General features: G+C 46.6%; 1 protein-coding gene across 6 annotated transcripts in view; it reads left to right on the top strand.

Annotated features, from left to right (window-relative positions):
• Window positions 1-24,040, top strand: part of NME6 (NME/NM23 nucleoside diphosphate kinase 6) — a 75,705-nt gene that overhangs the window by 14,300 nt on the left and 37,365 nt on the right. For 5 of the 6 annotated variants that reach the window (XR_013622885.1, XR_010982231.2, XM_068101762.2 and 2 more), the window contains exon 4: window positions 21,434-21,594. Coding sequence is in view for 4 of the 6 variants with exons in the window: in XM_068101762.2 (XP_067957863.1) it covers window positions 21,434-21,594 (161 nt within the window). In the remaining 2 variants the exon portion in view is untranslated. Of the gene's footprint in view, window positions 1-2,791; window positions 5,360-21,433; window positions 21,595-24,040 lie in introns of those variants that run through there. The other variant, XM_078774671.1, reaches the window with a different exon arrangement.

Here is a 24,040-nt window from a genome sequence, read left to right as displayed (position 1 = left end):
GACGTACTCTGTCAGGAAGTATAGTAGGAGCGAGCTCGATTTTTGATGTACTTGCACCTGTTTCTAAAGCAATAGGTTGGTTTACATGAATTGGGTGCAATTTTAAAGGTATGTTGTTTGTCATTATGAGTTTGGAAGTTAAAACAAATTCGATAACACGCGATTTCCGAGCCGTTCGCTGTATTAACATACTAGCAGAAGTACCTGGCATTGCCGGGCGGGGGAGGAGAGGGGAGGGGGGAGGGGAGGGGAACGGGGGGAGAGGGGGGATGGGGAGGGTGAGGGATGGGAGGGGGGGGAGGGGGGAGGGGAGGAGGGAGGGGGGGAGGGGAGGAGGGAGGGGGGGAGGGGAGGGGGGATGGGGGGGGGAAGGGTGGAGGGGAGGGGCCAGGGGGCAGGGAAAGCGGGAGGGGAGAGGGAAGAGGGGGGGGATGGGTGAGGGATGGGAGGGTGAGGGATGGGAGGGGGGAGAGGGAAGAGGGGAAGAGGGGGGGGAGGGGAGAGGGAAGAGGGAGGGAGGGTGAGGATGGGGGGGGACCGGCAGAAGTACCCGGCATTGCCGGGCGGGGGAGGGGAGGGGAATGAGGGGGAGGGGAGAAGAGGGGGGGAGGGGAGAAGGTAGGGGAGGGGGAGGGATGGGGAGGGGGAGGGGGGAGGGGGAAAGGGAGGGAGGGGGAGGGGGAGGGGGGGAAATGGAGGGGGGGGAAGGGAGGGGTGAGGGGGAAAAGAGGGGGAGGGGGAAATGGAGGAGGGAGGGGGAGGGGAAAAGAGGGGGAGGGGGAGGGGGGAATGGAGGGGGAGGGGAGGGGAGAAGGGGAGGGTGGAGGGGGAGGGGAGAAGGGGAGGGGAAGGGAGGGAGGGGGGGATGGAGGGGGAAGGGAGGGGGGACGGAAGGGGGAGGGAAGGGGATGGCCAGTCAACAATGACGTTGCAGTTCTCATGGTCGGAGAGCAGCACAACAATCGGACATAGTCCTGCATATTCGCAACAGCACAAAGCGGATTTTGGAGACTCACCAATCCTGTGACGTCCTCCAGTACCGGCGTTGCCGGGCGGGGGAAGGGAGACCCGTACATTCCCAACCCGTACATTCGCCCTCTCGACTCAAGCTCACTCGGACAAAAGCCTCGCACAAATTACACCGTGAAGGCCCAATGGTCATGTCTATGCCACAAATCACGGGCGCACTGAATTGAAAATATATAGAACGCTCATACTCCGTGAAAAGTGAAGCCGCCGTGTCGCCATCTTGGTCAGCACGACTCGACCAACTCGCTTCGCGGATCTCGTTTTGTGCGGCAATAAACTGCTCCAATCGGTTACGGAAGGGTTGTGGAAAGACGTTTCACAGCTGTTTCAAAGACATTTAATTCATATCGCACAAAATCGATACAAAACACGATCGCATAAAAGGTGAAAAAACGTGGTGACGTGTGACGGGATGGAACATCACTTGATCGCTCTGAGCGAATCAGTCTGGCGGGGGAATGGAACATCACGTGATCGCTCTGAGCGAATCAGCGAGCTGCTCTGGAACCGGCTGAGATTAGCGGGTACTTCGCTGAAATGCGCTGAGGTAAATATGAATAAAAAATATGGATCTCGTCAAATATGGTCTTGGCCATGTTCGTCCCAGGCTCAATGGCTGTCTATGCCAAATATCAAGTACGTGAGCCTCTCTGTTTAGGAGTCTATCGGTAACATTACACACACACACACAAACTGTGTTTTATAGATATAGATTTTACAAATTACTGAGCCAAATGCTTCTCCCACCACACAACCATTGTGAGCTGTTTATAAAGAATAATGTTAATACACATCTTGAAATGTCTATAATGCAACGTTTTAAAATTTGTTTTCTTGAAATTAGCTCTAATCAAGCGTGAAAGCTACTCAATGTTTGTGGGTTGTATAGAGTGCAGAACAACTGTAATTGGTCATCGGAACTGCACACCGAATCCAATCTGCAGATACAGATTACCGAAAAATGGCCGATATCTGCTGTTGTTCCGATTGCCGGTTCCGATATCGGCCGAGTACTAATATATATATATATATATATTAGGGTGGGCTTCAAAAAATCAAAATGCAGATTTTCTCCGGGACATGGTCTATTTTTGTTCCTTTTGGTGTCAAAGGAAACCACACCAAATTTGAATGGAATCAATAATATTTAGGGGTGCCACATCAGTGATGAATTTTCCCCATGCAAAAATAGGAATTCCCTTTTTTGGCTGTATATACACAAAATAAATACATAATTATATATATACATTAAATATAATATTAAAATAAATATATAGTAAATATACATTAAATAATAATAATATATATTATATTATACATTATATATACAATTATACGATAGACAATTATACAAATAGTAGACAAATATAATACATTAAATAATATATTAAAAATAAATAGAATATATTAAAATTTAAATATAATAAATAAATATATAGTTATACAATATATATACATTATAATTAAATATACATTAAATTTATACATAAAGTATACATTAAATAATAAATATACATAAATACACATTATACATTATATATATAGTTATATACAATATATTATACATACAGTTTTGAGACTTCCTATGATCACTATCTGGGCAATTTTCATGCATGTTTTGTACAGGTTCCTGGGGTCAGGGGTACGCTTTTTTAGTGTGTAATATGTAGGCCTAACTTATTGACTGTGGCTCTTTTGTAGAGAGTGACCCTGTGGAGTAAGAATTAACAGGATTTTACCCACATTCTTGCGTATTTTGCAGATATGGCATGTGCTAGTACCAGTGTTTCATTGAAAACTCGGGCTCAGGATAATGTGTATCTCATTGGGTCCACTTCTGGAGATGCCATCAAAGGTGCCAAGCTCCCGACTGTGCATCAATCTCTTGTCCTGTTTTTCCATCACCTGAAGAAGGAGAATCGCACTGCCCGGGAGAGTGCAACCCTCACCATTGAAGAGGTTGTGAAGTTCTCGGGAAAAAGCTCACCTACCTACAACGACGAAGCAGCACTGCATCCATCGTTTGGAGAGGCTATATGAAGAATGGAGGAGCCTCCAAAAAGGTGCAAAGCGGGGTGGTGCGACCCAAGAGAAAAAGGAAGCATCCTTCAAGGCCTCCTTGGAGAAGACGTTTGATCTTAGGCATGCAGATTCGGAGGCCATAATCACCAACCCCGAGGACAGGAAGTTTCTTCACGATCAATTCTCAGAGAGGAAGGCTTCAATGGGATCTGTAGACACTGTGTTGGAAGCAAAAACGAAGCGAAAGAAAGAAAGGGAAGAAAAGCAGAAGACTAAGGCAGAGAAGGAAAATAAGAGACAGGAAATGGTCATGAAGGGTGCTACTGCTATGGAAGTCACAGACTCTGACTCTGACTCTGAGACCACGGCACAGGCTGTTCTTCATCATCTGATGGTGGGATATCTCGTCCCAAGAAAAGAAGGCCTATCAACATTGTCACTCCTGAAGTCGCAGCTTCTTTGGATCGTACGAAAACAAGTGACCGAATGGCTGTCCACAACTTGGCATCCATTTGTAGAGCAGTAGGATGGGATCCTGCAGAGCTGGCACTGAACCGATGGACAGTGCGGCGGAATCGCATGATGCATCGATGCAAAACCATGGACGAAATAAAAGAAGCATTTCATCATAATGTGCAGGGTCCTTTAGTGGTCCATTGGGATGGAAAGCGTCTTCCCGATGTCACTGGAGATTTTGTGCATGTGAAGGTGGATCGTCTTCCAATCCTTGTGTCCAACCAGTACCATGGAATGGAGCAGCTGTTGAATGTTCCCAAGTTACCTGACGGGGGAGGAGAAGCTATGGCAACCGCTGTAGTGGACACACTGAAGAGCTGGAACCTGTGGGCAAGGTGAAGGCTTTGTCTTTTGACACAACAGCCAGCAATTCAGGTGTTCGTGGAGGGGCTGGGAGGGGCTGCTGTCACAGACTGAACTAATTCATTTGGCTTGCTGCCATCATGCGCACGAAATCATTCTGGGAGATGTTTTCACCACTCTTTTCGGTCCTTCATCAGGCCCTGACATCCAGCTTTTTTAAGCGGTTTCAGGCGGAGTGGCCGTCCATTGCCCATCACCAACCAAAAAATGGATTCACAGATCCTGATACGGCAGCTGAGTTTGCACAGAACAATGACATGATGGATGAAGCTCTGGAATTTGCTCTTGTGTGTTTGAAAGATCAGCAGCCACGAGATGATTATCGTGAACTCCTAGAACTGACTGTCATCTACATGGGAGGAATCCCACCTCGTGGAATCCGGATCATGGCTCCAGGAGCAAGGCACAGAGCCAGATGGATGGCAAAAGCACTATATTCACTACAGGTGTTCATGTTTCGGTCAGAGTTCCACTTGACACTTCGAGAGGCGAGAGAACTCCGAGCCTTCAACATTTTTGTCTGCCTTGTGTATGTACAGGCTTGGTTTCGGGCTCCACAAGATATTGAGGCTCCCTTGAATGACATTAACCTCTTCAAGAAGTTGGAAAAGTTTGAACAAATCAATCAGAAGATGGCTCAGGCAGCCTTGAAGGCACTTGGCCGCCACACGTGGTACATGAGCCCAGTACTAGTGGCATTTGCATTCTTTGACACCAGAATTGACAAAGAAAGCAAGATCAATATGATTGAAGCATTGAAAAATGACGGTGAAAACCCCTCTCCAAAGAGACCAGCTATCAAACGAGGAACCGCCCTGTCAATCGCTGGCCTCATAACAAAACACACCAAGCATTTCTTCAGCATCCTAGGGACCCCAACTGATTGGATGGATAAGGATCCTGGTTCATGGGAGCAAGAAACCAGCTTTCAGGAAGCAAAGAAAGCCGCCAGTGGCTTAGTCGTGGTGAACGACAGGGCAGAAAGGGGTGTCGCATTGATACAAGACTACAATAAGCTCCTTACAAAGGATGAAGAGCAAAAGCAAGCTCTGCTCCAAGTTGTTGCTACTCACAGGAAGATGTACCCCCGATGCCAAGAAGGCAACAGTGGTGAAACAGGCCCAGAAATAGGAGTTACATTTCTCATTATATTTGGGTTTTTAATATTATGTGATATGGTGTGTCGCTTCATTTTATGAACTGAACATTTGGATTGTTATCATTGAATTTGAGTTTTCATAGCAATATAGTGCTATTTGTGCAGCTATTGTAACTTGTGTTTGCTAGAATACAAAGAAAGTGAGTGGAGGGTGGATTTTCATAAAACAAACTTCTGGTTTTGCTTTCGATCCATATATAGAAAAGTTTTGTAGACACCTTTAGTTTGAAGGCTGATGTGGCACCCCTAAATAAAATCAGATTGCTTTCATATTTGGTGTCTTTTTCATTTTGGAACAAAAGGAACAACATAAAGCCATGTCCCAGTAAATACTTTAAAAAAATTATTTTGAGCACCACCCTTATATATATATATGTATATATTATATATATATGTATGTGTATATATATATATATATATGTGTATATATATATATATATATGTGTATATATATATATATATATATATATATATATATATATATATATATATATATATATATATATAATATATATATATATATATATATATATATATATATATATATATACAGATAGATAGATATATAGATAGATATACACACAGTGCGTATCAAAAAAAAAGGTAATCCGAATTCAAGGGGTTAATATGCAAAGGTTATTTAGTTTGACAATTTACATGTGGTTTACCAATTATGAGGAGATCTTCAGCTTTCCATTGATGTCTTTAATGCATCATTGCTGTCACACATGACCGAAGTACATGTTCATTGAAAATGGCAAGTTCAAATCACATTTTTACAAGTTTGGCTAATCAATGCAAGACAGTTTGAAATGGACGCATTACTTGTCGACTGCCAAGTTGATTATGTAAAATTGTTAAGCTGGTCTGGTAATCGTCGGTTGCATCATCCTTTGTTTAAGATGGGTATTTAAGATGGGGCTACAGTGTATGGGTTTAGAGACAGTCTGAGTCATTGAAAAGATGGTTCAACTTACGACTGAACAGCGGACCTTCGTGGTTACAACCTTTCACCAAACTGGAAGTTTGCAGCGAACTCGTGATGTGTTCAGGGAACGTTTCCCAGAACGGGAGCCTCCAGCAGCCTAAACCATCTGGGCGAATGTTAGAAAATAGCAAGAGCATGGCACTAGCCTCAACCGCAACAAGGGGAATTCTGGCAGGAGGCGCACTGTGGCGATCGGAAATGAACATTGCAGCAGTAAGGCAGCAAGTTTTGGAGCATCCTAGGGATACCAGCGCAAGACGAAATGGGACGGGATTGCCTTCGGCAACATTCAACCGAATCACAAGACTGGGCCTCCACCAACATCCATATTGGATTCACATCCGGAAACAACTTACGCCAGGGGATTTTGCCAGGAGGCTGGTGCTTGCCAGATGGTTGATAGCATGTTGCAAAGCAGATGTCAATTTCCTGCGGTATCTCGTTATCGGCGACAAAGCTGCTTTCGCCATGGACGGCAAGGTCAATACCCATAATGTTCTTGAATATGCACCGACAGGACAACCCCTGGAATTTAATTTTGGCACCAACATGAAGACAAAAGTGGACTGTTTGGTTGGGACATTGTGGAAGGGGTCAGGCGATCGGACCATTTTTCTTTCAAAGGAATGTCAATGGTAACAGGTATCTGCAGATGATGATTGATGACGTTTTACCGCAGCTGGAGGAGAACTTTGAGCGACAGGTTCATGGTATCTTCAGATATCTATGGGGGGCCCAAGACGGCGCCCCAGCACATCGTCTTATCGCTGTCCGAGATCGACTGAGGGAACTCTTTGGAGTCCGAGTCATCACCCTCAACCATGCAGTGGAATGGCTGCTAAGATCATCTGACCTCACACCATGTGATTATAAAAAGTAGTGATAAATGTAGGGGTGTACTTACTTTTTCCACATGCAAAATTTGCATTTATGTTTATTTAAAATATGCAATGGACTACAAAATGTAAATGTTTCATGATATTTGTTATATTATATCACCTTTATCTCTCAATATTGTTGGAATGGAGATCAAATAGCCGTATGTTGAAAAATGTTGAAAAAGTCAAAACTTTACATGGGGTGTACTTACTTTTTCACGAGCCCCTCCCCAGAGTCTTACCCGAATGTTCCAAACTCCTCCCCTGGCCGTCGTTGTTAGCCACTCCCTTTGAGCTTCTATTGACTGCTTGCTGCTTACCGGCCACTCTCCTGTAGCTCCTCCCTCAGACCTTCCAGACTTGTTCCAGGCCCTAGCACATGGTATTCCAGCCCAAAAGAACACATGGCATTCCAGCCCAAAATAACACATGGCATTCCAGCCCAAAAGAACAACGAAACCTACACTTACTGGCCTGCTCCAACGCATACTAATACAGGAAAGGAGACGATGCTTACATTTGATAATATATATATAGAATGATCGTTTTAAGGCCATTTTCCCCACTGGAGTGGGGGTTAGCCATGAATGAATGATCGTTTTCAGGCCATTTCCCCCGCTGGAGCGGGGGTTAGCCTCGCGGGCCCCATGACAATCATGGTTCCCTGTTTGAGGCAATGTTTTTATGGCCGGATGCCCTTCCTGGCGCCAACCCTTAGTCGCCTCTTACGATGCGCAGGGATATGGTGTACCTATTCTAAACCGGGGTACACACCGGGATCATTCATCCCAGCAAGCTGGTACTCAATTTGCCGACCTCAGAAGGATGACAGGCTGAGTCAACCCCACTGGTGTTAATTCAGCGATCGAGCGGGATTCGAACCCAGGATCCTATGATCCCAAGCTGGCACCCTAACCGCTAAGCCAACACCAGGCACCATTTAATAAGAAATAACTAAACTAAAGTGAGGCTACATGTTGTGGTGCAACTAACTAAGAGGGGTGGGGGGGGGGGGGGGGGGGGGGAGGGTGGTTATCTTTATTCTCACAACCACAACACTATCCCCCTCTCTCACCAGACTCGCCCCGAGTCGACCCCAACATCGGAACGACCGGTATAGTCTGGCATGCAATTTTACCTTTACTTTTAATGTGACACATAGGTTCAATCCCCCTAACATTTATTCTGACCCATGTGTGCGACATTTTTAACACTAGATATGTCCCTCCTAATGCGTTGAGCAGCTACTCTATCAGACTCACACCCACAACTATCCGAGTATTTCCGGAATTTTGTAAACGACACAGTACACACATAGCCGGTGGGCAACATTCTTATATTTACAGGCACATATATTTACAAGCACAGACTTAACCTTTATTTACAATACTATGACCCAGGACCTGTACTTTTGGAAGAAATTGGAGGAGAGAAACAAAGCACTCAATGTGGCACTTGCTGCTTGCATCTTGCATCTTCTGTGTGTGGCTAACAAAACCGGCTGGCCCTGACCGGCATACAGGCCATGTTGAACATCAGGGCCATCTAAATCTTCATACTTCATAACTGGCATACAATAGCACACAATTGCTTTTATTTTTCATTGCCAAGCAGGGCCACTCTCCCGTGGTCCAACTGCGTGGCGTCAGTGCCACTCAAAAAGTGGTCCGAATGTGCAGGAGCATTCGCAGCAAGATGCTGCACAGCAGAGGTGCGAGGCCACAAGGCTTGTGGTCCATAGGTGTAGCAAAAGGTGCAGCAAAAGACATGGCAACAAGGTGGTTTTGGCAGCAGAGTGCTGCATAGGTCGGCTGCACAGGTGTAGCAAGGGTGCAGCAAAATGGGTTTGGCAGCAGAGTGCTGCACAGTTCGGCTGCACAGGTGTAACGGTGCTGCACAGTTCGGCCTCCAAACGGTCCTGGGGCGGGGAGCGAAGACAAGGCGCAACAAGCAAAGGGAAAGGCACACGGTAGCACACGAAAAACAAGGTGACCAGGCACCACCATACCTGGTGCGGTGCGAGGGACGTGGAAGAGCGAGCGGAGCAAGCTCGTCCCTAACCGTCCATACCCCCCACCGTTGGCTACACTACCCTAGCCCTCCTTGTATTTACAATTCGTCTCTAAGTCTTGTCCCCCATATCCCTCCTAACTCCGAATTCATCCCCAACTCCCTCCCAGGAAGGAAGGGATGGAACATAACAATGTCTCACCCACGTCGTGATGCGTCTCATTTTCCAAACGGCTTATAGGCTCCGGGCCAGGTATGGTCCATCTGCACCCCCCCCACAACTCTCCGACCCTGGGTTTTTCTGAACCATTGGGGTGTCCTGGGGTGGAAATCAACTGGTAACAGTAAATAAACTTGGACTCACTACCCATTTGGTACCTATATTGGATGGTACCCTCAAAACAGCATATTTTTAAATCCGCGTTGCGCCATATTCGACACACGTGTTCTTTTGGTATTTGTGCCTGCTAATATTAACTCAGAATAAAAAGTTATATACCAAAAGAAAGCTGTTCATCTACTGATCATCATAGAATATTGACACATTACTTATAATGGTACCTTAATGGTCATAACTAGTGCTGAATAGCAGTACCCCACTTTAACGTAACATAATTCGGTATCGACCGTACTATTTCATCTTACACACATAATATGAACACATTACACCTGATATGCTTACATATATATTTTATTGGCTTTCTCCTGTATATCAGCTTTAATTTGATACCAGATACATCCCCATAGCTTCAATTCTCTTTTTTATACAGCGTGTCAAAGATACTACCGGTATGGGGTGATATTGTAGGCGATGCTGCATTTGTCAATTTACAAATGCTGCCACGTATATCATGTACATATATGTTGGACACATGACAAAATCTATGTATTGTTAATATGTGTTACTTAATATATTGTTGTATTGATGTATCACTGTAGTTTATTGCAGGAATTTTGACGAAAATGGCATGCAGATCCTTCCATGTTTGTATCCTGCGTAAATTGAGATCATCAGATTGTACAATTATGTTATTTAAGTGTCTCTTACAGCGACAGAACGAGTCAATTAGTTAAGTTAAACACCTTTTTTTACATAGTTAAGTATGCAATATAAGATATTTTTTATAATTAAGATGCAATTTATAATAATTATTCAGCTTGGTACTTTCCAATATTTTGATGTGTTTTGCAGGTGAAGTAACAACGCTAATATGGAACATCCGGCGCGAGCGAAACGTACACGTGAGAGTGAACAACCACCCATTGTGTGCATAACTCATGTAAAGGGACTGAGCTATGGAGAGTTGCACTTGTTATCTGGACTCAAAAATTCTGAGAAGAAATTGGCCAAGCTGCAGGAGGTCAAAGAAAGACGCCTTGCACAACCCCCACAGTCTCCGCATATGATGAAGGACACATGTGATTTGGTCCCTGAATCTCTGGCCGAACACCATGGTTTCCACTGGGAGTGTTACAAGCGTTTCACGATGAACTTAGACAGACTGAACCCTCCTACTGCAGGTACATCTGAAACAACTGGTGCCACAACTCAGCGGATGGCCCGTACTAGTTCTGGTGACAAGATCATATTTAAGCCAGACTGTATCTTCTGTTCTTCGGAAAGTCGTAAAAAAGTGAAAGTGCATGGCAGTTGGACTACCCAGGGGATGAGCCAGTTCGAGTATGAAGGCTGGAAGCCGGTACTGGAGATGGCTGAAATGAAGCAAGATGAAACGCTCTTAATGAGGATCCGAGGCCATGATCTTTTTGCCTCTGAGGCAAAGTTCCACAAAACTTGCCGTATGAAATATATGCAAAAGCCAGAGAAATGGCGCAGTACTGACGAAGAGGCACAGCACCATCAAGGAGAATTATAAGAAGCCCACAGACAGGCATTCGATGTGGTATGTGATGCCATTGAAAGGGATGTGTTAATGGCCAAGAAGATAATGAAACTATCCGACCTGAGGCAAATGTATGTCATTAACCTGCAAACCAGCAAATATGCGAATCCTGACTACCGAGCCAGCAAACTAAAACTGAAGCTTGAAAACCACGAGCCTTTCAGGGAGAGACTATCATTCTGTGATCTGGGAAAGTCCTACATAATATTCAGCACTGCAATTGACGTCCAGACAGCAGTGAAACAAGCCTTCAAATTGGGATCAAGAGATATGCTTGAGAGTGCAGGTAGCCATTTACGACTGTCAATTCTGGATGATTTCTCGAATGCCCCAGAACTGAAATGGCCACCAAGTCCTTCTGATCTCCAACAAATGGACGATGTTATACCAGATTCACTCAAGAAGCTGCTATGCTACATCATAACTGGAACAACATCAGCAAGGTCACAACGAAGCCAGCGATTAGTTCAATCAATCGGCCAAGATATCTGTCGCGCTGCCACCAAAGGCTCTTGGAAGCTTCCAAAACACATCATCATGTGCACGTCCCTGAGACATCTATACAGAAGTGAAAAGCTCATAACCCTTCTTAATAGAATGGGACACTGTGAGAGTTATTCATTTTCACTTGAATTGGAGACTGCACTGGCCGAATCAGTGATGAAGTCATCGACACAACTCTCCAACCAAATCATCAGGTCACCACGAGAGCCGTCTGTCTTCCACTCGGAGTTTGACAATTTCGACTCATTGGTGAATGATCTGACAGGAAAAGGTTCTGTTCATACAGCACACGGGATCATGATGCAAGAAGTCAGTGATGATCATGCCGCATCTGGTCCAGCAAGGCCAACTCAAGTTAGGACCAAACGGCGTTCTCTGCAGTTGACGGAAGCAACCATATTACCTGACTGCTATGTGACCAAAAGACAAAGCCTGAAACTTCAAGTAAAACAGCTTCAATATCCAGGATCTGTAGGAGAAAGAGGAACATCGACCAAACTCCAGACTCTATGGATCATGATCCGTCTCAAGGCAGAAACACAACAACAAGTTCCTGGTTGGACCGGTTTCATCTCAGAGACAGGTGAAATACCAAAGAAGCTCACAACGATAGACTACTATCCCGTCATCAATCAACCAATTACCGAGTACAAAACTGTCCAGGAATGCTTGCGTGCTGCTGAAGAGGCCACCAGAGAAGTTGGCCAGCCTTATGTCATTACCACATTCGATTTGGGGGTATGCATGAAGGCATTCCCCCTAGTATGGAACTCCCCCGACAAGTACGAAAGTCACATCATTCTAATAGGCACCTTCCACCTTGTTTGTGCTTACATGAAAATGATGGGTAAGAAGATGGCTGGGTCTGGTCTGTCAGATATCCTCCTGGAAGCAGGATTGATCGGTAGTGGATCTATCACAGGTGTGATGTCGGGAAAGAATTATGACAGAGCGTTACACTGTCATAAACTTATGCTGGAATGCTTGGAGAGGCTTCTCTTGGCGGAATACCTCAACGAAACTAATGCTGATGACCTGTTCGCGTCCCTCCCTGACGACTCAACTAGAAGACTGCAAGATCTTGTTGAATCCCCCAGTCAAATGACCTTAGAAGCTGTCTCGACGGATGAACTCATCATGAAGGTCATAGATAACTATGATACATTTCGACAGAGTGTAGCAAAGGGACGATTGGGGAAAACTGCTGAGCTCTGGGTGTCGTACATGGACCATGTACGTCTAGTCCTCTCACTCCTTGAAGCTGTAAAGACTAACAACTTTGTCTTGTATGTTGCGTCCATCAACGGTATGACTCCCCTCTTCTTCAGCTTCGGTGGCCAAAACTACGCCAGGTATTTGTCGTATTTCTCCATCTTCTTAGCCAACGTAGATAGCTCGCACCCGGGAGCTTTGACCCTCATTCGACGAGGAGCAATCAGTGTTGCTCGCTCCTTTATCCCTGGGAATCGCTGTGCTGTTGACAAGACAATGGAGGAAACCTTCATGAGACATGCAAAGTCTCATGGTGGTGCTGGTGCGGGTATATCTGGACTACTCACCAATTACCAGGCATATCAGAGGTGGGTCCGCACCCTTCACGAAAGGTCTCTCTACGTTGATGCATGTCTTGGTATGGCTCACATGACAGACAGCGGACAGGACACTAAGCATCGTGATGTACGTCCCAGAGAGGTGAGAAAAGGAGAGAGGTTGGTGAAGAAGACCATGGATGCGGTATGCAGTTTCCTGAATCCATTCACGGTAGACACAAAGGACCAGCTGTTGATTCTATCGTCAGGCGGTGCAGCCTCTGATGATGTTGCTGCAGATGTTCTGAAGGCTGAAGCCATCGGTCAACAAGCTCATGATAAATTTGTTGAGGTCCGACTGAAAACTGGCGAAGATTTTTTTGAACCAGTAAAACGACTCAATCTCAAAACTCTGAACAACATGAACAAAAGTTCCAAGACCAAGACATCAAAGAACAAAGTCACCCAGTTCAAGCACCAGGGAAACGTTGCATTTCAGCTTTTGCTGAAATCGCAAAATCAAGGGCTACAACTTGACCTAAAGGAACTGATGTCATACCCATTAACTCCAGTACCATACAGCTTGGCGACCGGAGATGGGTACCTAGCAAAGACAGACAAGGCAAAGGCATTCCAGCTCCTGACCAAGGACTGTACTGACATCACTGTACCACAGGCAAGGGTCACCCTGACAGTGTATGACGGAAATGCCACCTTCTACTATCTAAAAGACATTCCTAACAACTTCAGCCAGATCTGTTCCAAGGTCTTTGACATCATCAGTAAGACAGGAGATGTGGTGTTCAGCACAGATCAATACCTACCTGGATCAGTGAAGTCGATGGAGAGGCGACGTCGCGGCTGTGGAGAAAAGTTGATTCTAAAAGGAGAAGCTACAAAGAAACCGCAAGATTGGAAAATGTTTCTCTCGAACGACGAGAATAAAATCCAGTTCATCCGACTGCTACTCAGGCTCTGGAACAGTGACCAGTATGCTTCTCGGTGCCATGGTCGAAAAGTGATCTTGATATGTGAAGGGAAGGCATACCAACTCACATCCACAGATGGTCAGACAACAAATGCCAAAGAGTTGCCTCAGCTGGAATCGTCTCAAGAAGAAACAGACTCGCGCGTGATATTATACGTAAACTACGCCAGGAGCCAGAAATATGAGTTTGTTCGAGTGAAGAGCCCAGACTCGGATGTATTCTTCATCTTACTGCACTACGCCGCATCGATAAACGACATAAAGATACTGTTTGACACAGGCACAGGAAACAAGCAGAGGCTAATAAACGTCAGTAAACTCGCAGCAGACTTCGGCCAAGAGAAGAGTACTGCTCTTATGGCACTTCACGCCTACAGCGGTTGTGACAGCACTAGCGCTTTCCGAGGGATTGGAAAAATCAAACCTGTTAAAACGCTGCTTCGTCTGCCGCAATACATCCCTATTCTCAACAAGCTTGGAGATACGTGGGATGTGCCAGAAGAGCTGAACAATCAACTAGACAGCTTCACATGTGCCATGTATGGAAGAGGAAAGGTATCACACGTTGATGATCTGCGACTCCTGAGAATAAATGAGCTATGTGCCAAGGAGAATCGTCACCTACCCTCAGGCAATGTAGACATGGCCAATATTCCACCATGTATGAGGAGCCTCACACAGCACATCCGAAGGGTCAACCACCAAGTGGGAATTTGGAAGAGAGCTCACGTTCCTCGACCAAGGATTCCCAAAGCAAGTCCAGGCCATGGCTGGGAAGAGGAGAAAGGCTGCCTGGATCCTCTCTGGTATGATGGAGACATGCTTCCGCGTGAGCTGGCTGATATAGCTCAGGTCATGTCAGACGACGATGAGAGTGATGATGAATCAGGTGATGAAACACCTGATGATATGGATCGTGTTTTGTACAGTGATACCGATGAAAGTGACAGTGACGATGACTGATCATGATGGACATATGCCATTCGTGCAAGCAAGCCAACTTGACTGCACTCATGCAGTGTTTGACTTTTGTTGATAATTAACAAAATGCAATTGTTTGTTTGTGTTCTTTTGAGAGTGGATACTTGTATTATATGATATAATGTGGTTAACTGAGTGTACGACATACATATGTAATTGTAGGGATAAAACTGACTGTTAATATTATTATGATATCTGTTGTTGAGCAATAATGTTTGGTTTATCATCAAAATATTCGATACTAAAAATTTTTTCAATGGGATGTTAAAATTTAGTTTCAAATAAGAAATATTTTTACTTTTACAGTAAATATTCGAGCATTACATTGTTACTGTTCTGTGGAAGGTGTTTGACCCAGTGTATGAATATTAATATGATGATATTAAAAACTACTGTGATTAATAAACAAGTTTTTCTTGTTTAATATGTTAATAAGATGGCAGTATGATTATGATATTCGATTATGAATGACATTTATAAGTGTAATAGGCAGTTCTTTTGAATATAGACAAAGACTGTTACCGAGATTATATGATTCATGGTTCCCGCGAAACAGGTAGTATCTTTGACACGCTGTATAAAAAAGAGAATTGAAGCTATGGGGATGTATCTGGTATCAAATTAAAGCTGATATACAGGAGAAAGCCAATAAAATATATATGTAAGCATATCAGGTGTAATGTGTTCATATTATGTGTGTAAGATGAAATAGTACGGTCGATACCGAATTATGTTACGTTAAAGTGGGGTACTGCTATTCAGCACTAGTTATGACCATTAAGGTACCATTATAAGTAATGTGTCAATATTCTATGATGATCAGTAGATGAACAGCTTTCTTTTGGTATATAACTTTTTATTCTGAGTTAATATTAGCAGGCACAAATACCAAAAGAACACGTGTGTCGAATATGGCGCAACGCGGATTTAAAAATATGCTGTTTTGAGGGTACCATCCAATATAGGTACCAAATGGGTAGTGAGTCCAAGTTTATTTACTGTTACCAGTTGATTTCCACCCCAGGACACCCCAATGGTTCAGAAAAACCCAGGGTCGGAGAGTTGTGGGGGGGGTGCAGATGGACCATACCTGGCCCGGAGCCTACAGAGCCTTGCGGTGTGAAGCTCGTCCTCCTCGGTGACTGGCTGTGGATGGTGCGAAGGGATTTCTCATCCTAACTACACTAATAATATTTACACTTTTAAACTACCCGGGGTCGTACCCTGCCAATCGGCCTCTTTAAACTATGTGGTTCTAAGAACCCGAATTCCCATTGCCCACACTGTGGTGCCCTCCAAATTTGGGTCTCACCCAAAGAATTTTCGATCTGTGCCCTCGCACAATTTTGGGGCTGGGTCGGGTGGCTTTACCAGCAGGTCTACCTACCTGCGCACCTCTGCCACTGAAGCTGCCTCCCGAGCTTGCCTGCTCCTCAGAACTACACTAGCCGGGGAAGGCCCTCCCTGGCACTTACCCCCTCGATGCCCACCTCAGCATCAGGCAACCCGGGTCCTTCCCTTGGATACTCGGGCCCTACTCACTCACTACAACTAACCAGCTCCCAGAGCCTACCTGCGGCCTTACCTGGCCGACAAGCTACCAGTGACAGAGTGCCCCAATAACAACACGCACTAATTAAGCCACACGCCCAGCCATTCCACAGTCTACTGCACCCTACAAAACTACTTTCTACTACCCGCACCACAGGTGTCGATATCCATTCAATTTACCTCTGCCCGCTACCTGGCTTTACACTACCCACCCAGGGCTTTCGCGATTGGGTTCCACTTCCCCCAATTCGATCCTTCACACCATGCATTCCACACCAATTACTTCCACACCAGTACTTTCACACACCAAATATCTTGCACACCACTTATTTTGCACACCTTGCATTCCACACCAATTACTTTCACCATTACACAATTCCATTGACCATTACACAATTCCATCCACACTACAACACAACTCCGGTTATTCTCAACACACACAGCATCATCTACCTAACTAAGTTCCCCTAAAACTCGTGCTTCCCGTCGTCCCTTTACACGATGCACTCCCTTTTCTTTGACATCCATCTAAACTCTCAACGTCCCCTCTACAGTTCAGGTGTCACTACTTAAATCTTGTCCCTACTGTCTTCTAAATCCCTATCAATTATTCTAGCCCTCCCTCGGCTAGCTTCGGTGCCCCATGGAGGCAACCATTGCTGGCCCCTCCATGTGCCGAACACTGCCATCCCCATAAACTAATGCTCATGGGCCCCCCTGTGGGAGGAAAGGTTACACTACCATTCCCCCACGTGGGGTACATTACTCGCCAGTCCTCTAGACTATGAGCCCCCATCTACAGAGGTGCTTTGTCACAGCTCGGCCTCGAAGGGCCGAGCGATCCCTGTGGGTGTTTGGTCGCCTGTATAGGGTGTCCGGCCGGCATTGACGATCCGAGGGGGGTGGAATCGATGGGCTCAAGTGCCGGGCTCCATCCCTGCGCGGGGCCTCGCGGTCCCACGCACGATGACCGAACCGGCCACGGTCAGAGCACCTCACCCGATAGGGTGCGTGGCTCTGACAACCCGAACCTCCCCGAGAACCCGGCCGATTTTGCCCTCGCCGCCATACGTCGCCAACCATACATTGCGGGGGCCGGAGGCACGAATTGTGCACGCCGGTCCTTGTGAGACCAACGCAGCACCGATCCCCTCCGGTCCCTGCAGCACACAACTCACCGGGGGCTCGCGTACGCTACTCGTCCCGCTAAGCGCTACCCCGGTCGTTGTCGATGCCTGGGCTGCGTCCTCACCGTGCGCGACCCACTCCACACTTGCACACCCAGGCGCACACGCGCTCCCCACACACTCCGGTGCACACCACCCAGGCGCACACGCACCTTTCACACACTTCGTTGTGCATTCTTCCTTTACACACTCGGCCATCGCACACTCCGGTGCACACTCCCTCTCCACACACTCGGCCATCGCACACTCCGGTGCACACTTCCTCTCCACACACTCAGCTATCGCACACTCCGGTGCACACTCCCTCTCTACACACTCGGCCATCGCACACTCCGGTGCACACTTCCTCTCCACACACTCGGCCATCGCACACTCCGGTGCACACTTTTTCACACTCCGCCATCGCACACTCCGGTGCACACTTTGCTTCTACACCCTCGGCCATCGCACACTCCGGTGCACACTCCTCCGTTACACACTCCTCCGTTACACACTCGGCCATTGCACACTCCGGTGCACACTCTTTTTCACACTCCGGTGCACACTCCGGTGCACACTCTTCCCGCTCACACTCTGGTGCGCACTCCCTCTTCACGCACTCCGGTACGCATTCCCTTTCACACCGCACAATGGGCCCTTCGCGAACGCCTGGGTCTCGCCTCTCTCCCAAGCACGCCGAGCACCCGTTCGCGCCAAACACATTCCAGTCATTATTACTCACCTCGGGGCCCTCCTCCGCCAGCACCTGCAAACTTTTTATTGGGTTAGCAAGCACGGCATCACGGTGAAAACACAAACCTTGTTCATGCTCCATGACCTTCTCTCGTGATTTGCTCCCTTTTTCTTCTGTTTCTCCCGTCTCTTCAATTCCAATTATTTCTTCTTCTAACACTACGATCGTCGGCGCCCCGAAAACTTCCTTTTCCATTTTGACGATCGTCGGCTCCTCTACATCCCGCGTCACTATTCCCATAGCCCCAGTCTATTTGGCTGTGCTCCGCTTTATCCCGCTCTCCACGCGTTCTCCGCACCGCTTCACCCCGTCGCGTACCACTGCGACTTCCTCGCTCAACTTGCGCCCAATGTCCTCCCCCATTTTTTTCATTTCTTTACCCGACTTGACCATGTTGTGCCTCGATTCCTCTCTCATCTTTTCCATTTCACACCTGGATTATTTTATTTCATCCCCCAATTTTTCCATTTGACCACCCATTTTGCTTTCCAACCCCTCCTTCATTTCTTTCATTTCCCGGGTGGATTTGTCCCCCATGGCATCCATTTTTGCATTCATTTGGGCTAGGAACAATTCAATGTCAAACCTGGCTCGCACAACGGGCTCGGCTGCCGCCGCCACGTGCGAGGCGCCGCCATTTTCTTCCCTTACTGCCCCACCCTCATCAACTTCCACCACTACCAACTCCTGCTGGTCCTGGGCCATTAATTCCTCCTCATTTATTATTCCCACCGGCATTTGGTCGTCTTGGCCAGCCATTGTACGAATTTAAATTTGATTTTACAAACTAAATTTCGTCCGCTCGTAATTTCGAGTACGTGAAGCGCACTCTAGGTCCAAATATCCCACTCCCGGACACCAATTTGTTGCGGATCTCGAGCCCGTCGACGTACAGAGGGGGGTTTAACCCTTTTCCCTCTCGGGCCTTCGAGTCCACGAGGCCGCGACCCACTTTTCACTCGTGGGGCGGATTGCAGAGCAATTCCAGCCGCCACCCCCGTAGCGAGCGTGCGGAAGGGTATCGGGTCGAATCCCCACGTACCTTCTATACACACGCCGCCACGGGAACGGGGACTGGACCTCGCACGAGTCACGCTTGTCTGATACGCCCGAGCGGTTTGCGTGTCACGTGACTCGTGCCGTTAATTATTATTGAACCCGATTGAGCAGTTTTATTCGTACAGTGCGAAGCCAATGGTGGAAAATGACGTGAACGGCCAAATGGATGCGAAAGAACACAGGTTTATTATACAATTTATACAATGATCAGGGTAAAGAGACAGAGCAGATACTTATCGTCCTTACTTAATCCCCGGACAGGGGCCCACTCACTCACGTGGGGAAAAGGATGAAGAGAAGAGAACGCGCTCAAGCGCGGTCGTTGGCGCCGTTCGCCCCGGTCAGCTCGTTCGGCGTGTCCCTGGGATGTTCGCGGCACGTGCAGGGAGCTCAGGCAAGGAGATAGTTGGCGTCTGTGGCCCCGGGAGAGACCGTCCTCGCAAGCGCTATTAACAGGCAGCAGAGCGCAGGGCAGGGAGAGTTCGTGCACAGAGAGCCTCGATCACACAGAGTTCTAACCACACTGTCACAGAGAGCTAGTTTGAGGGCAGCCTCCTGGGGCAGTCTCTCTTCTCTCGACTCTTCTCGCCTCTCTTGCGGGGGGCCCGGGGCAGGGTTTTATAGCCCCTCCCCAGAGTGTTACCCGAATGTTCCAAACTCCTCCCCTGGCCATCGTTGTTAGCCACTCCCCTTGAGCTTCTATTGGCTGCTTGCCGCTTACCGGCCACTCCCCTGTAGCTCCTCCTTCAGGCATTCCAGACTTGTTCCAGGCCCTAGCACATGGTATTCCAGCCCAAAAGAACACATGGCATTCCAGCCCAAAAGAACACATGGCATTCCAGCCCAAAAGAACACATGGTATTCCAGCCCAAAAGAACAACGAAACCTACACTTACTGGCCTGCTCCAACGCATACTAACACAGGAAAGGAGACAATGCTTACATTTAATAAGAAATAACTAAACTAAAGCGAGGCTACATGTTGTGGTGCAACTAACTAAGAGGGGGGGTTATCTTTATTCTCACAACCGCAACAATATTATCTGTTATGAGACTAGATAGCTGCACAATACCGAAAATTCGGTTCAATTCCGACAACTCGGAAAATTTGACCTTTGTGACCTTGAAATGTCAAAACTAAGCTTACTGACCTTGAAATGAGATAGAAAATAATGTATAATCAGTTATGAGGTTAGTTAGCTACACAATACCGAAAATTCTGTTCGATTCCGACAACTTTGAAAATTTGACCTTTGTGACCTTCAAAAGTCAAAGGCCGAAGATTCTGAAATTTGTTGGAAAACTTGTATTTCATGATGTATGTGATAATATAAAAACATATACGACATTTCACCCTATCAGGAAGCGAACAATCTAATAAAATCATCAAAAATTGACTTTTCTAAATTTTGTGACCATGTGACCTTGACCTTGGGGCGAAAATGAAAAATCAAGGTCCGTGGGGCTCGACCCATGACATTGGCCTAACCAAATACCGAAACCCCTGTCAGATTCCACCAAACCCCTCTGAGAAGATGTAGCTTGAAATTGATTACCCCTAAAAAGACATCTTTTTCTGGCGTGGCTCCACCCACAATGGGTGCAATATGCCCACTCTAGGCAGGACACAACTAGATCATGATATCAACCTCTCACCCAAGTTTCATCAAGATCGGATGATATCATCGGGTAGTTATGCTGCGCACAGACAGACACACACCCATGACGAATATCGTGGTCATTGTTTGATAACTCGTGAACCAATACAAAACGTAAACTGTTCAGGTTGGTGGAGGTACGTATGCTCTCTACTGAGTGCAGTTATAGTATTAGTTATGTTTTATGCTGTGAATGTTGATATTATTGTAATGATGATGTGATCACTGCATAAACATCAGTAATGATGTAATGATGTATATGCTATGAATGATATTATTGTCATAAAACTTTGAGGAGGTATGCAGTGCAAAAGAAAGTATGATGCATAAACAGAATTGACTTGTAAACGAAATAAAAAAAATTCTTCCTTCAGTGGTCCAATGCATGCCTATATTCTGGCTGGAGAAAATGCTGTTGCACGATGGAGGAATCTCATGGGGCCAACCAAGGTGTGTCGGGCCAAGCATGAGGCTCCACACACAATCCGAGGGCGTTACGGATTGACTGACACAAGAAACTGCACACATGGTTCTGGTTGGTTCTAAGGCAATAATGTTTACATATACGACAGATACACTCCATGACCAAAAGTATGTGGACACCCGAACATCGAACATCTCATTCCAAAATAATGGGCATTAATATGGAGTTGGTCCCCCCCTTTGCTGCTATAACAGCCTCCACTCTTCCGGGAAGGCTTTCCACTAGATGATGGAACATTGCTGCGGGGATTTGCTTCCATTCAGCCACAAGAGCATTAGTGAGGTCGGGCACTGATGTTAGGCGATTAGGCCTGGCTCGCAGATGGCGTTCCAAATCACCCCAAAGGTGTTTGAGGTTGAGGTCAGGGCTCTGTGCAGGCCAGTCAAGTTCTTCCACACCAACAACAACAACATGATGGCATTTTAAGGCCATTTTCCCTGCTAGAGCGGGGGTTAGCCTTGCGGTCCCCATGACAATCTTCTCCATTTTGCCCTATTTTCTGCATCTCTCCTTGTTAACCCCCTTGCCCGCATTTCTTCTTCCACCATCTTTAGCCAAGTCTTTCTTGGTCTTCCCCGTCCTCTACTTCCTTCTACATTAACTTCCATCACTCTTCTCAACCAGTCACTTTCATCCTTCCTCAATACATGACCAAACCATCTCAACCTGTTCCTCTTCACAGCATCAATCACAGGCAATATTCCCATCATCTTTCGCAATTCATCATTTGTCTTCCTCTCTCTCAACGATACTCCGCACATCCATCGAACCATTCGCATTTCCACCCTTTCCAGCCTTCGTTGCTGCTCTACGTTCATTACCCATGTCTCGCTCCCATAAATCATAACACTTCTCACACATGCAGCATACACCTTTCCCTTCAGCTTCAGCGACACTCTCCTCATCAGCACGCCACTCAGTTCCCGAAACTTCTTCCATGCACATCTCACTCGAGCAAGCGTTGCCGAGTCTGATCCACCTTCTCCATTCAGCATGTCTCCGAGGTAGCAAAATGTTTTCACACCTTCCAGCTTCACGCTGTCTCCAAGATCCAACAACATTTCCTCCATCTGCAGCTCCCTCTGTGCACACCTTACATTTGAATGTATCTGCCACACTGGTAAATGACCCTCTCAGACCACTACATTTTTGATGAACCCACTCAGCACACATTGTACATTGAATGGAGTTCACTCCGACACCCTTCCTGCACACAGCACACGGCCACTTCCCAGTTCTTTCCACCTCACCACATGCTTTACCACTTGCCATCACCTTCGTCTTTCCGATATTCACCTTCAGACCTTTTGTCTCCATACATTCCTTCCACTTGTTCATCTTTTCCTTCAGTCCATCCATACTTTCCGCAATCAACACCAGATCATCTGCATACAACAACTCCCACGGTAAACCCTCCTTTACGTTCTAAGCCAGCACCTCCAGCACAGCTACAAATAGTAGTGGACTTAGTACCGACCCCTGATGCACTCCCACCTTCACCTCAAACTCACCACTGTTCCCGTCCTTCGTCCTTACAGCTGTGCGCGCTCTTTTGTACATTGCCATCAAAGTTCTTCCACACCAATCTCAGCAAACCATTTCTATATGGACCTCGCTTTGTGCACGAGGCCATTGTCATTCTGAAACAGGAAAGGGCCTTCCCCAAACTGTTGCCATAAAGTTGAAAGCACACAATCGTCTATAATGTCATTGTATGATGTAGCGTTAAGATTTCCCTTCACTGGAACTAAGGGGCCTAACCCAAACCATGAAAAACAGCCCCAGACCATTATTCCTCCTCCACCAAACTTTACAGTTGGCACTATGCATTCGGGCATGTAGCGTTCTCCTGGCATTAGCCAAACTCAGATTTGTCCGTCGGACTGGCAGATGGTGAAGCGTGATTCATCACTCCAGAGAACGCGTTTCTACTGTTCCAGAGTTCAATGGTGGCGAGCTTTACACCACTCCGGCCAATGCTTGACATTGCGCATGGTGATCTTAGGCTTGTGTGCGGCTGCTCGGCCATGGAAACCCATTTCATGAAGCTCTTGACGAACAGTTGTTTTGCTGACGTTGCTTCCAGAGGCAGTTTTGAACTCGGTAGTGAGTGTTGCCTCCAAGGGCAGACGATTTTTACGCGCTTCAGCATTCGGCGGTCCCGTTCTGTGAGCTTGTGTGGCCTACCACTTTGCGGCTGAGCTGTTGTTGCTTCAAGACGATTCCACTGTACAATAACAGCACTTACAGTTGACCGGGGCAGCTCCAGCAGGGCAGAAATTTGACGAACTGACTTGTTGGAAAGGTGGCATCCTTTGACGGTGCGACATTGAAAGTCACTGAGCTCTTCAGTATTGCCCATTCTACTGCCAATGTTTGTCTATGGAGATTGCATGGCTGTGTGCTTGATTATATTGTCGCGCAACTGCGATTAACATCAGAGTTGCGGAGGCCGATTACGAGGCTTTAAACTCCCGAGGCGAAAACTCAATAGCGG

Source organism: Myxine glutinosa, chromosome 3 (assembly GCF_964187855.1).
Source record: "Myxine glutinosa chromosome 3, kmMyxGlut1.1, whole genome shotgun sequence".
NCBI classification, from domain to species: Eukaryota; Metazoa; Chordata; class Myxini; order Myxiniformes; family Myxinidae; genus Myxine; species Myxine glutinosa.
Note: the sequence above shows the minus strand (reverse complement) of the source record. Positions and strands in the feature narration are given on the sequence as shown.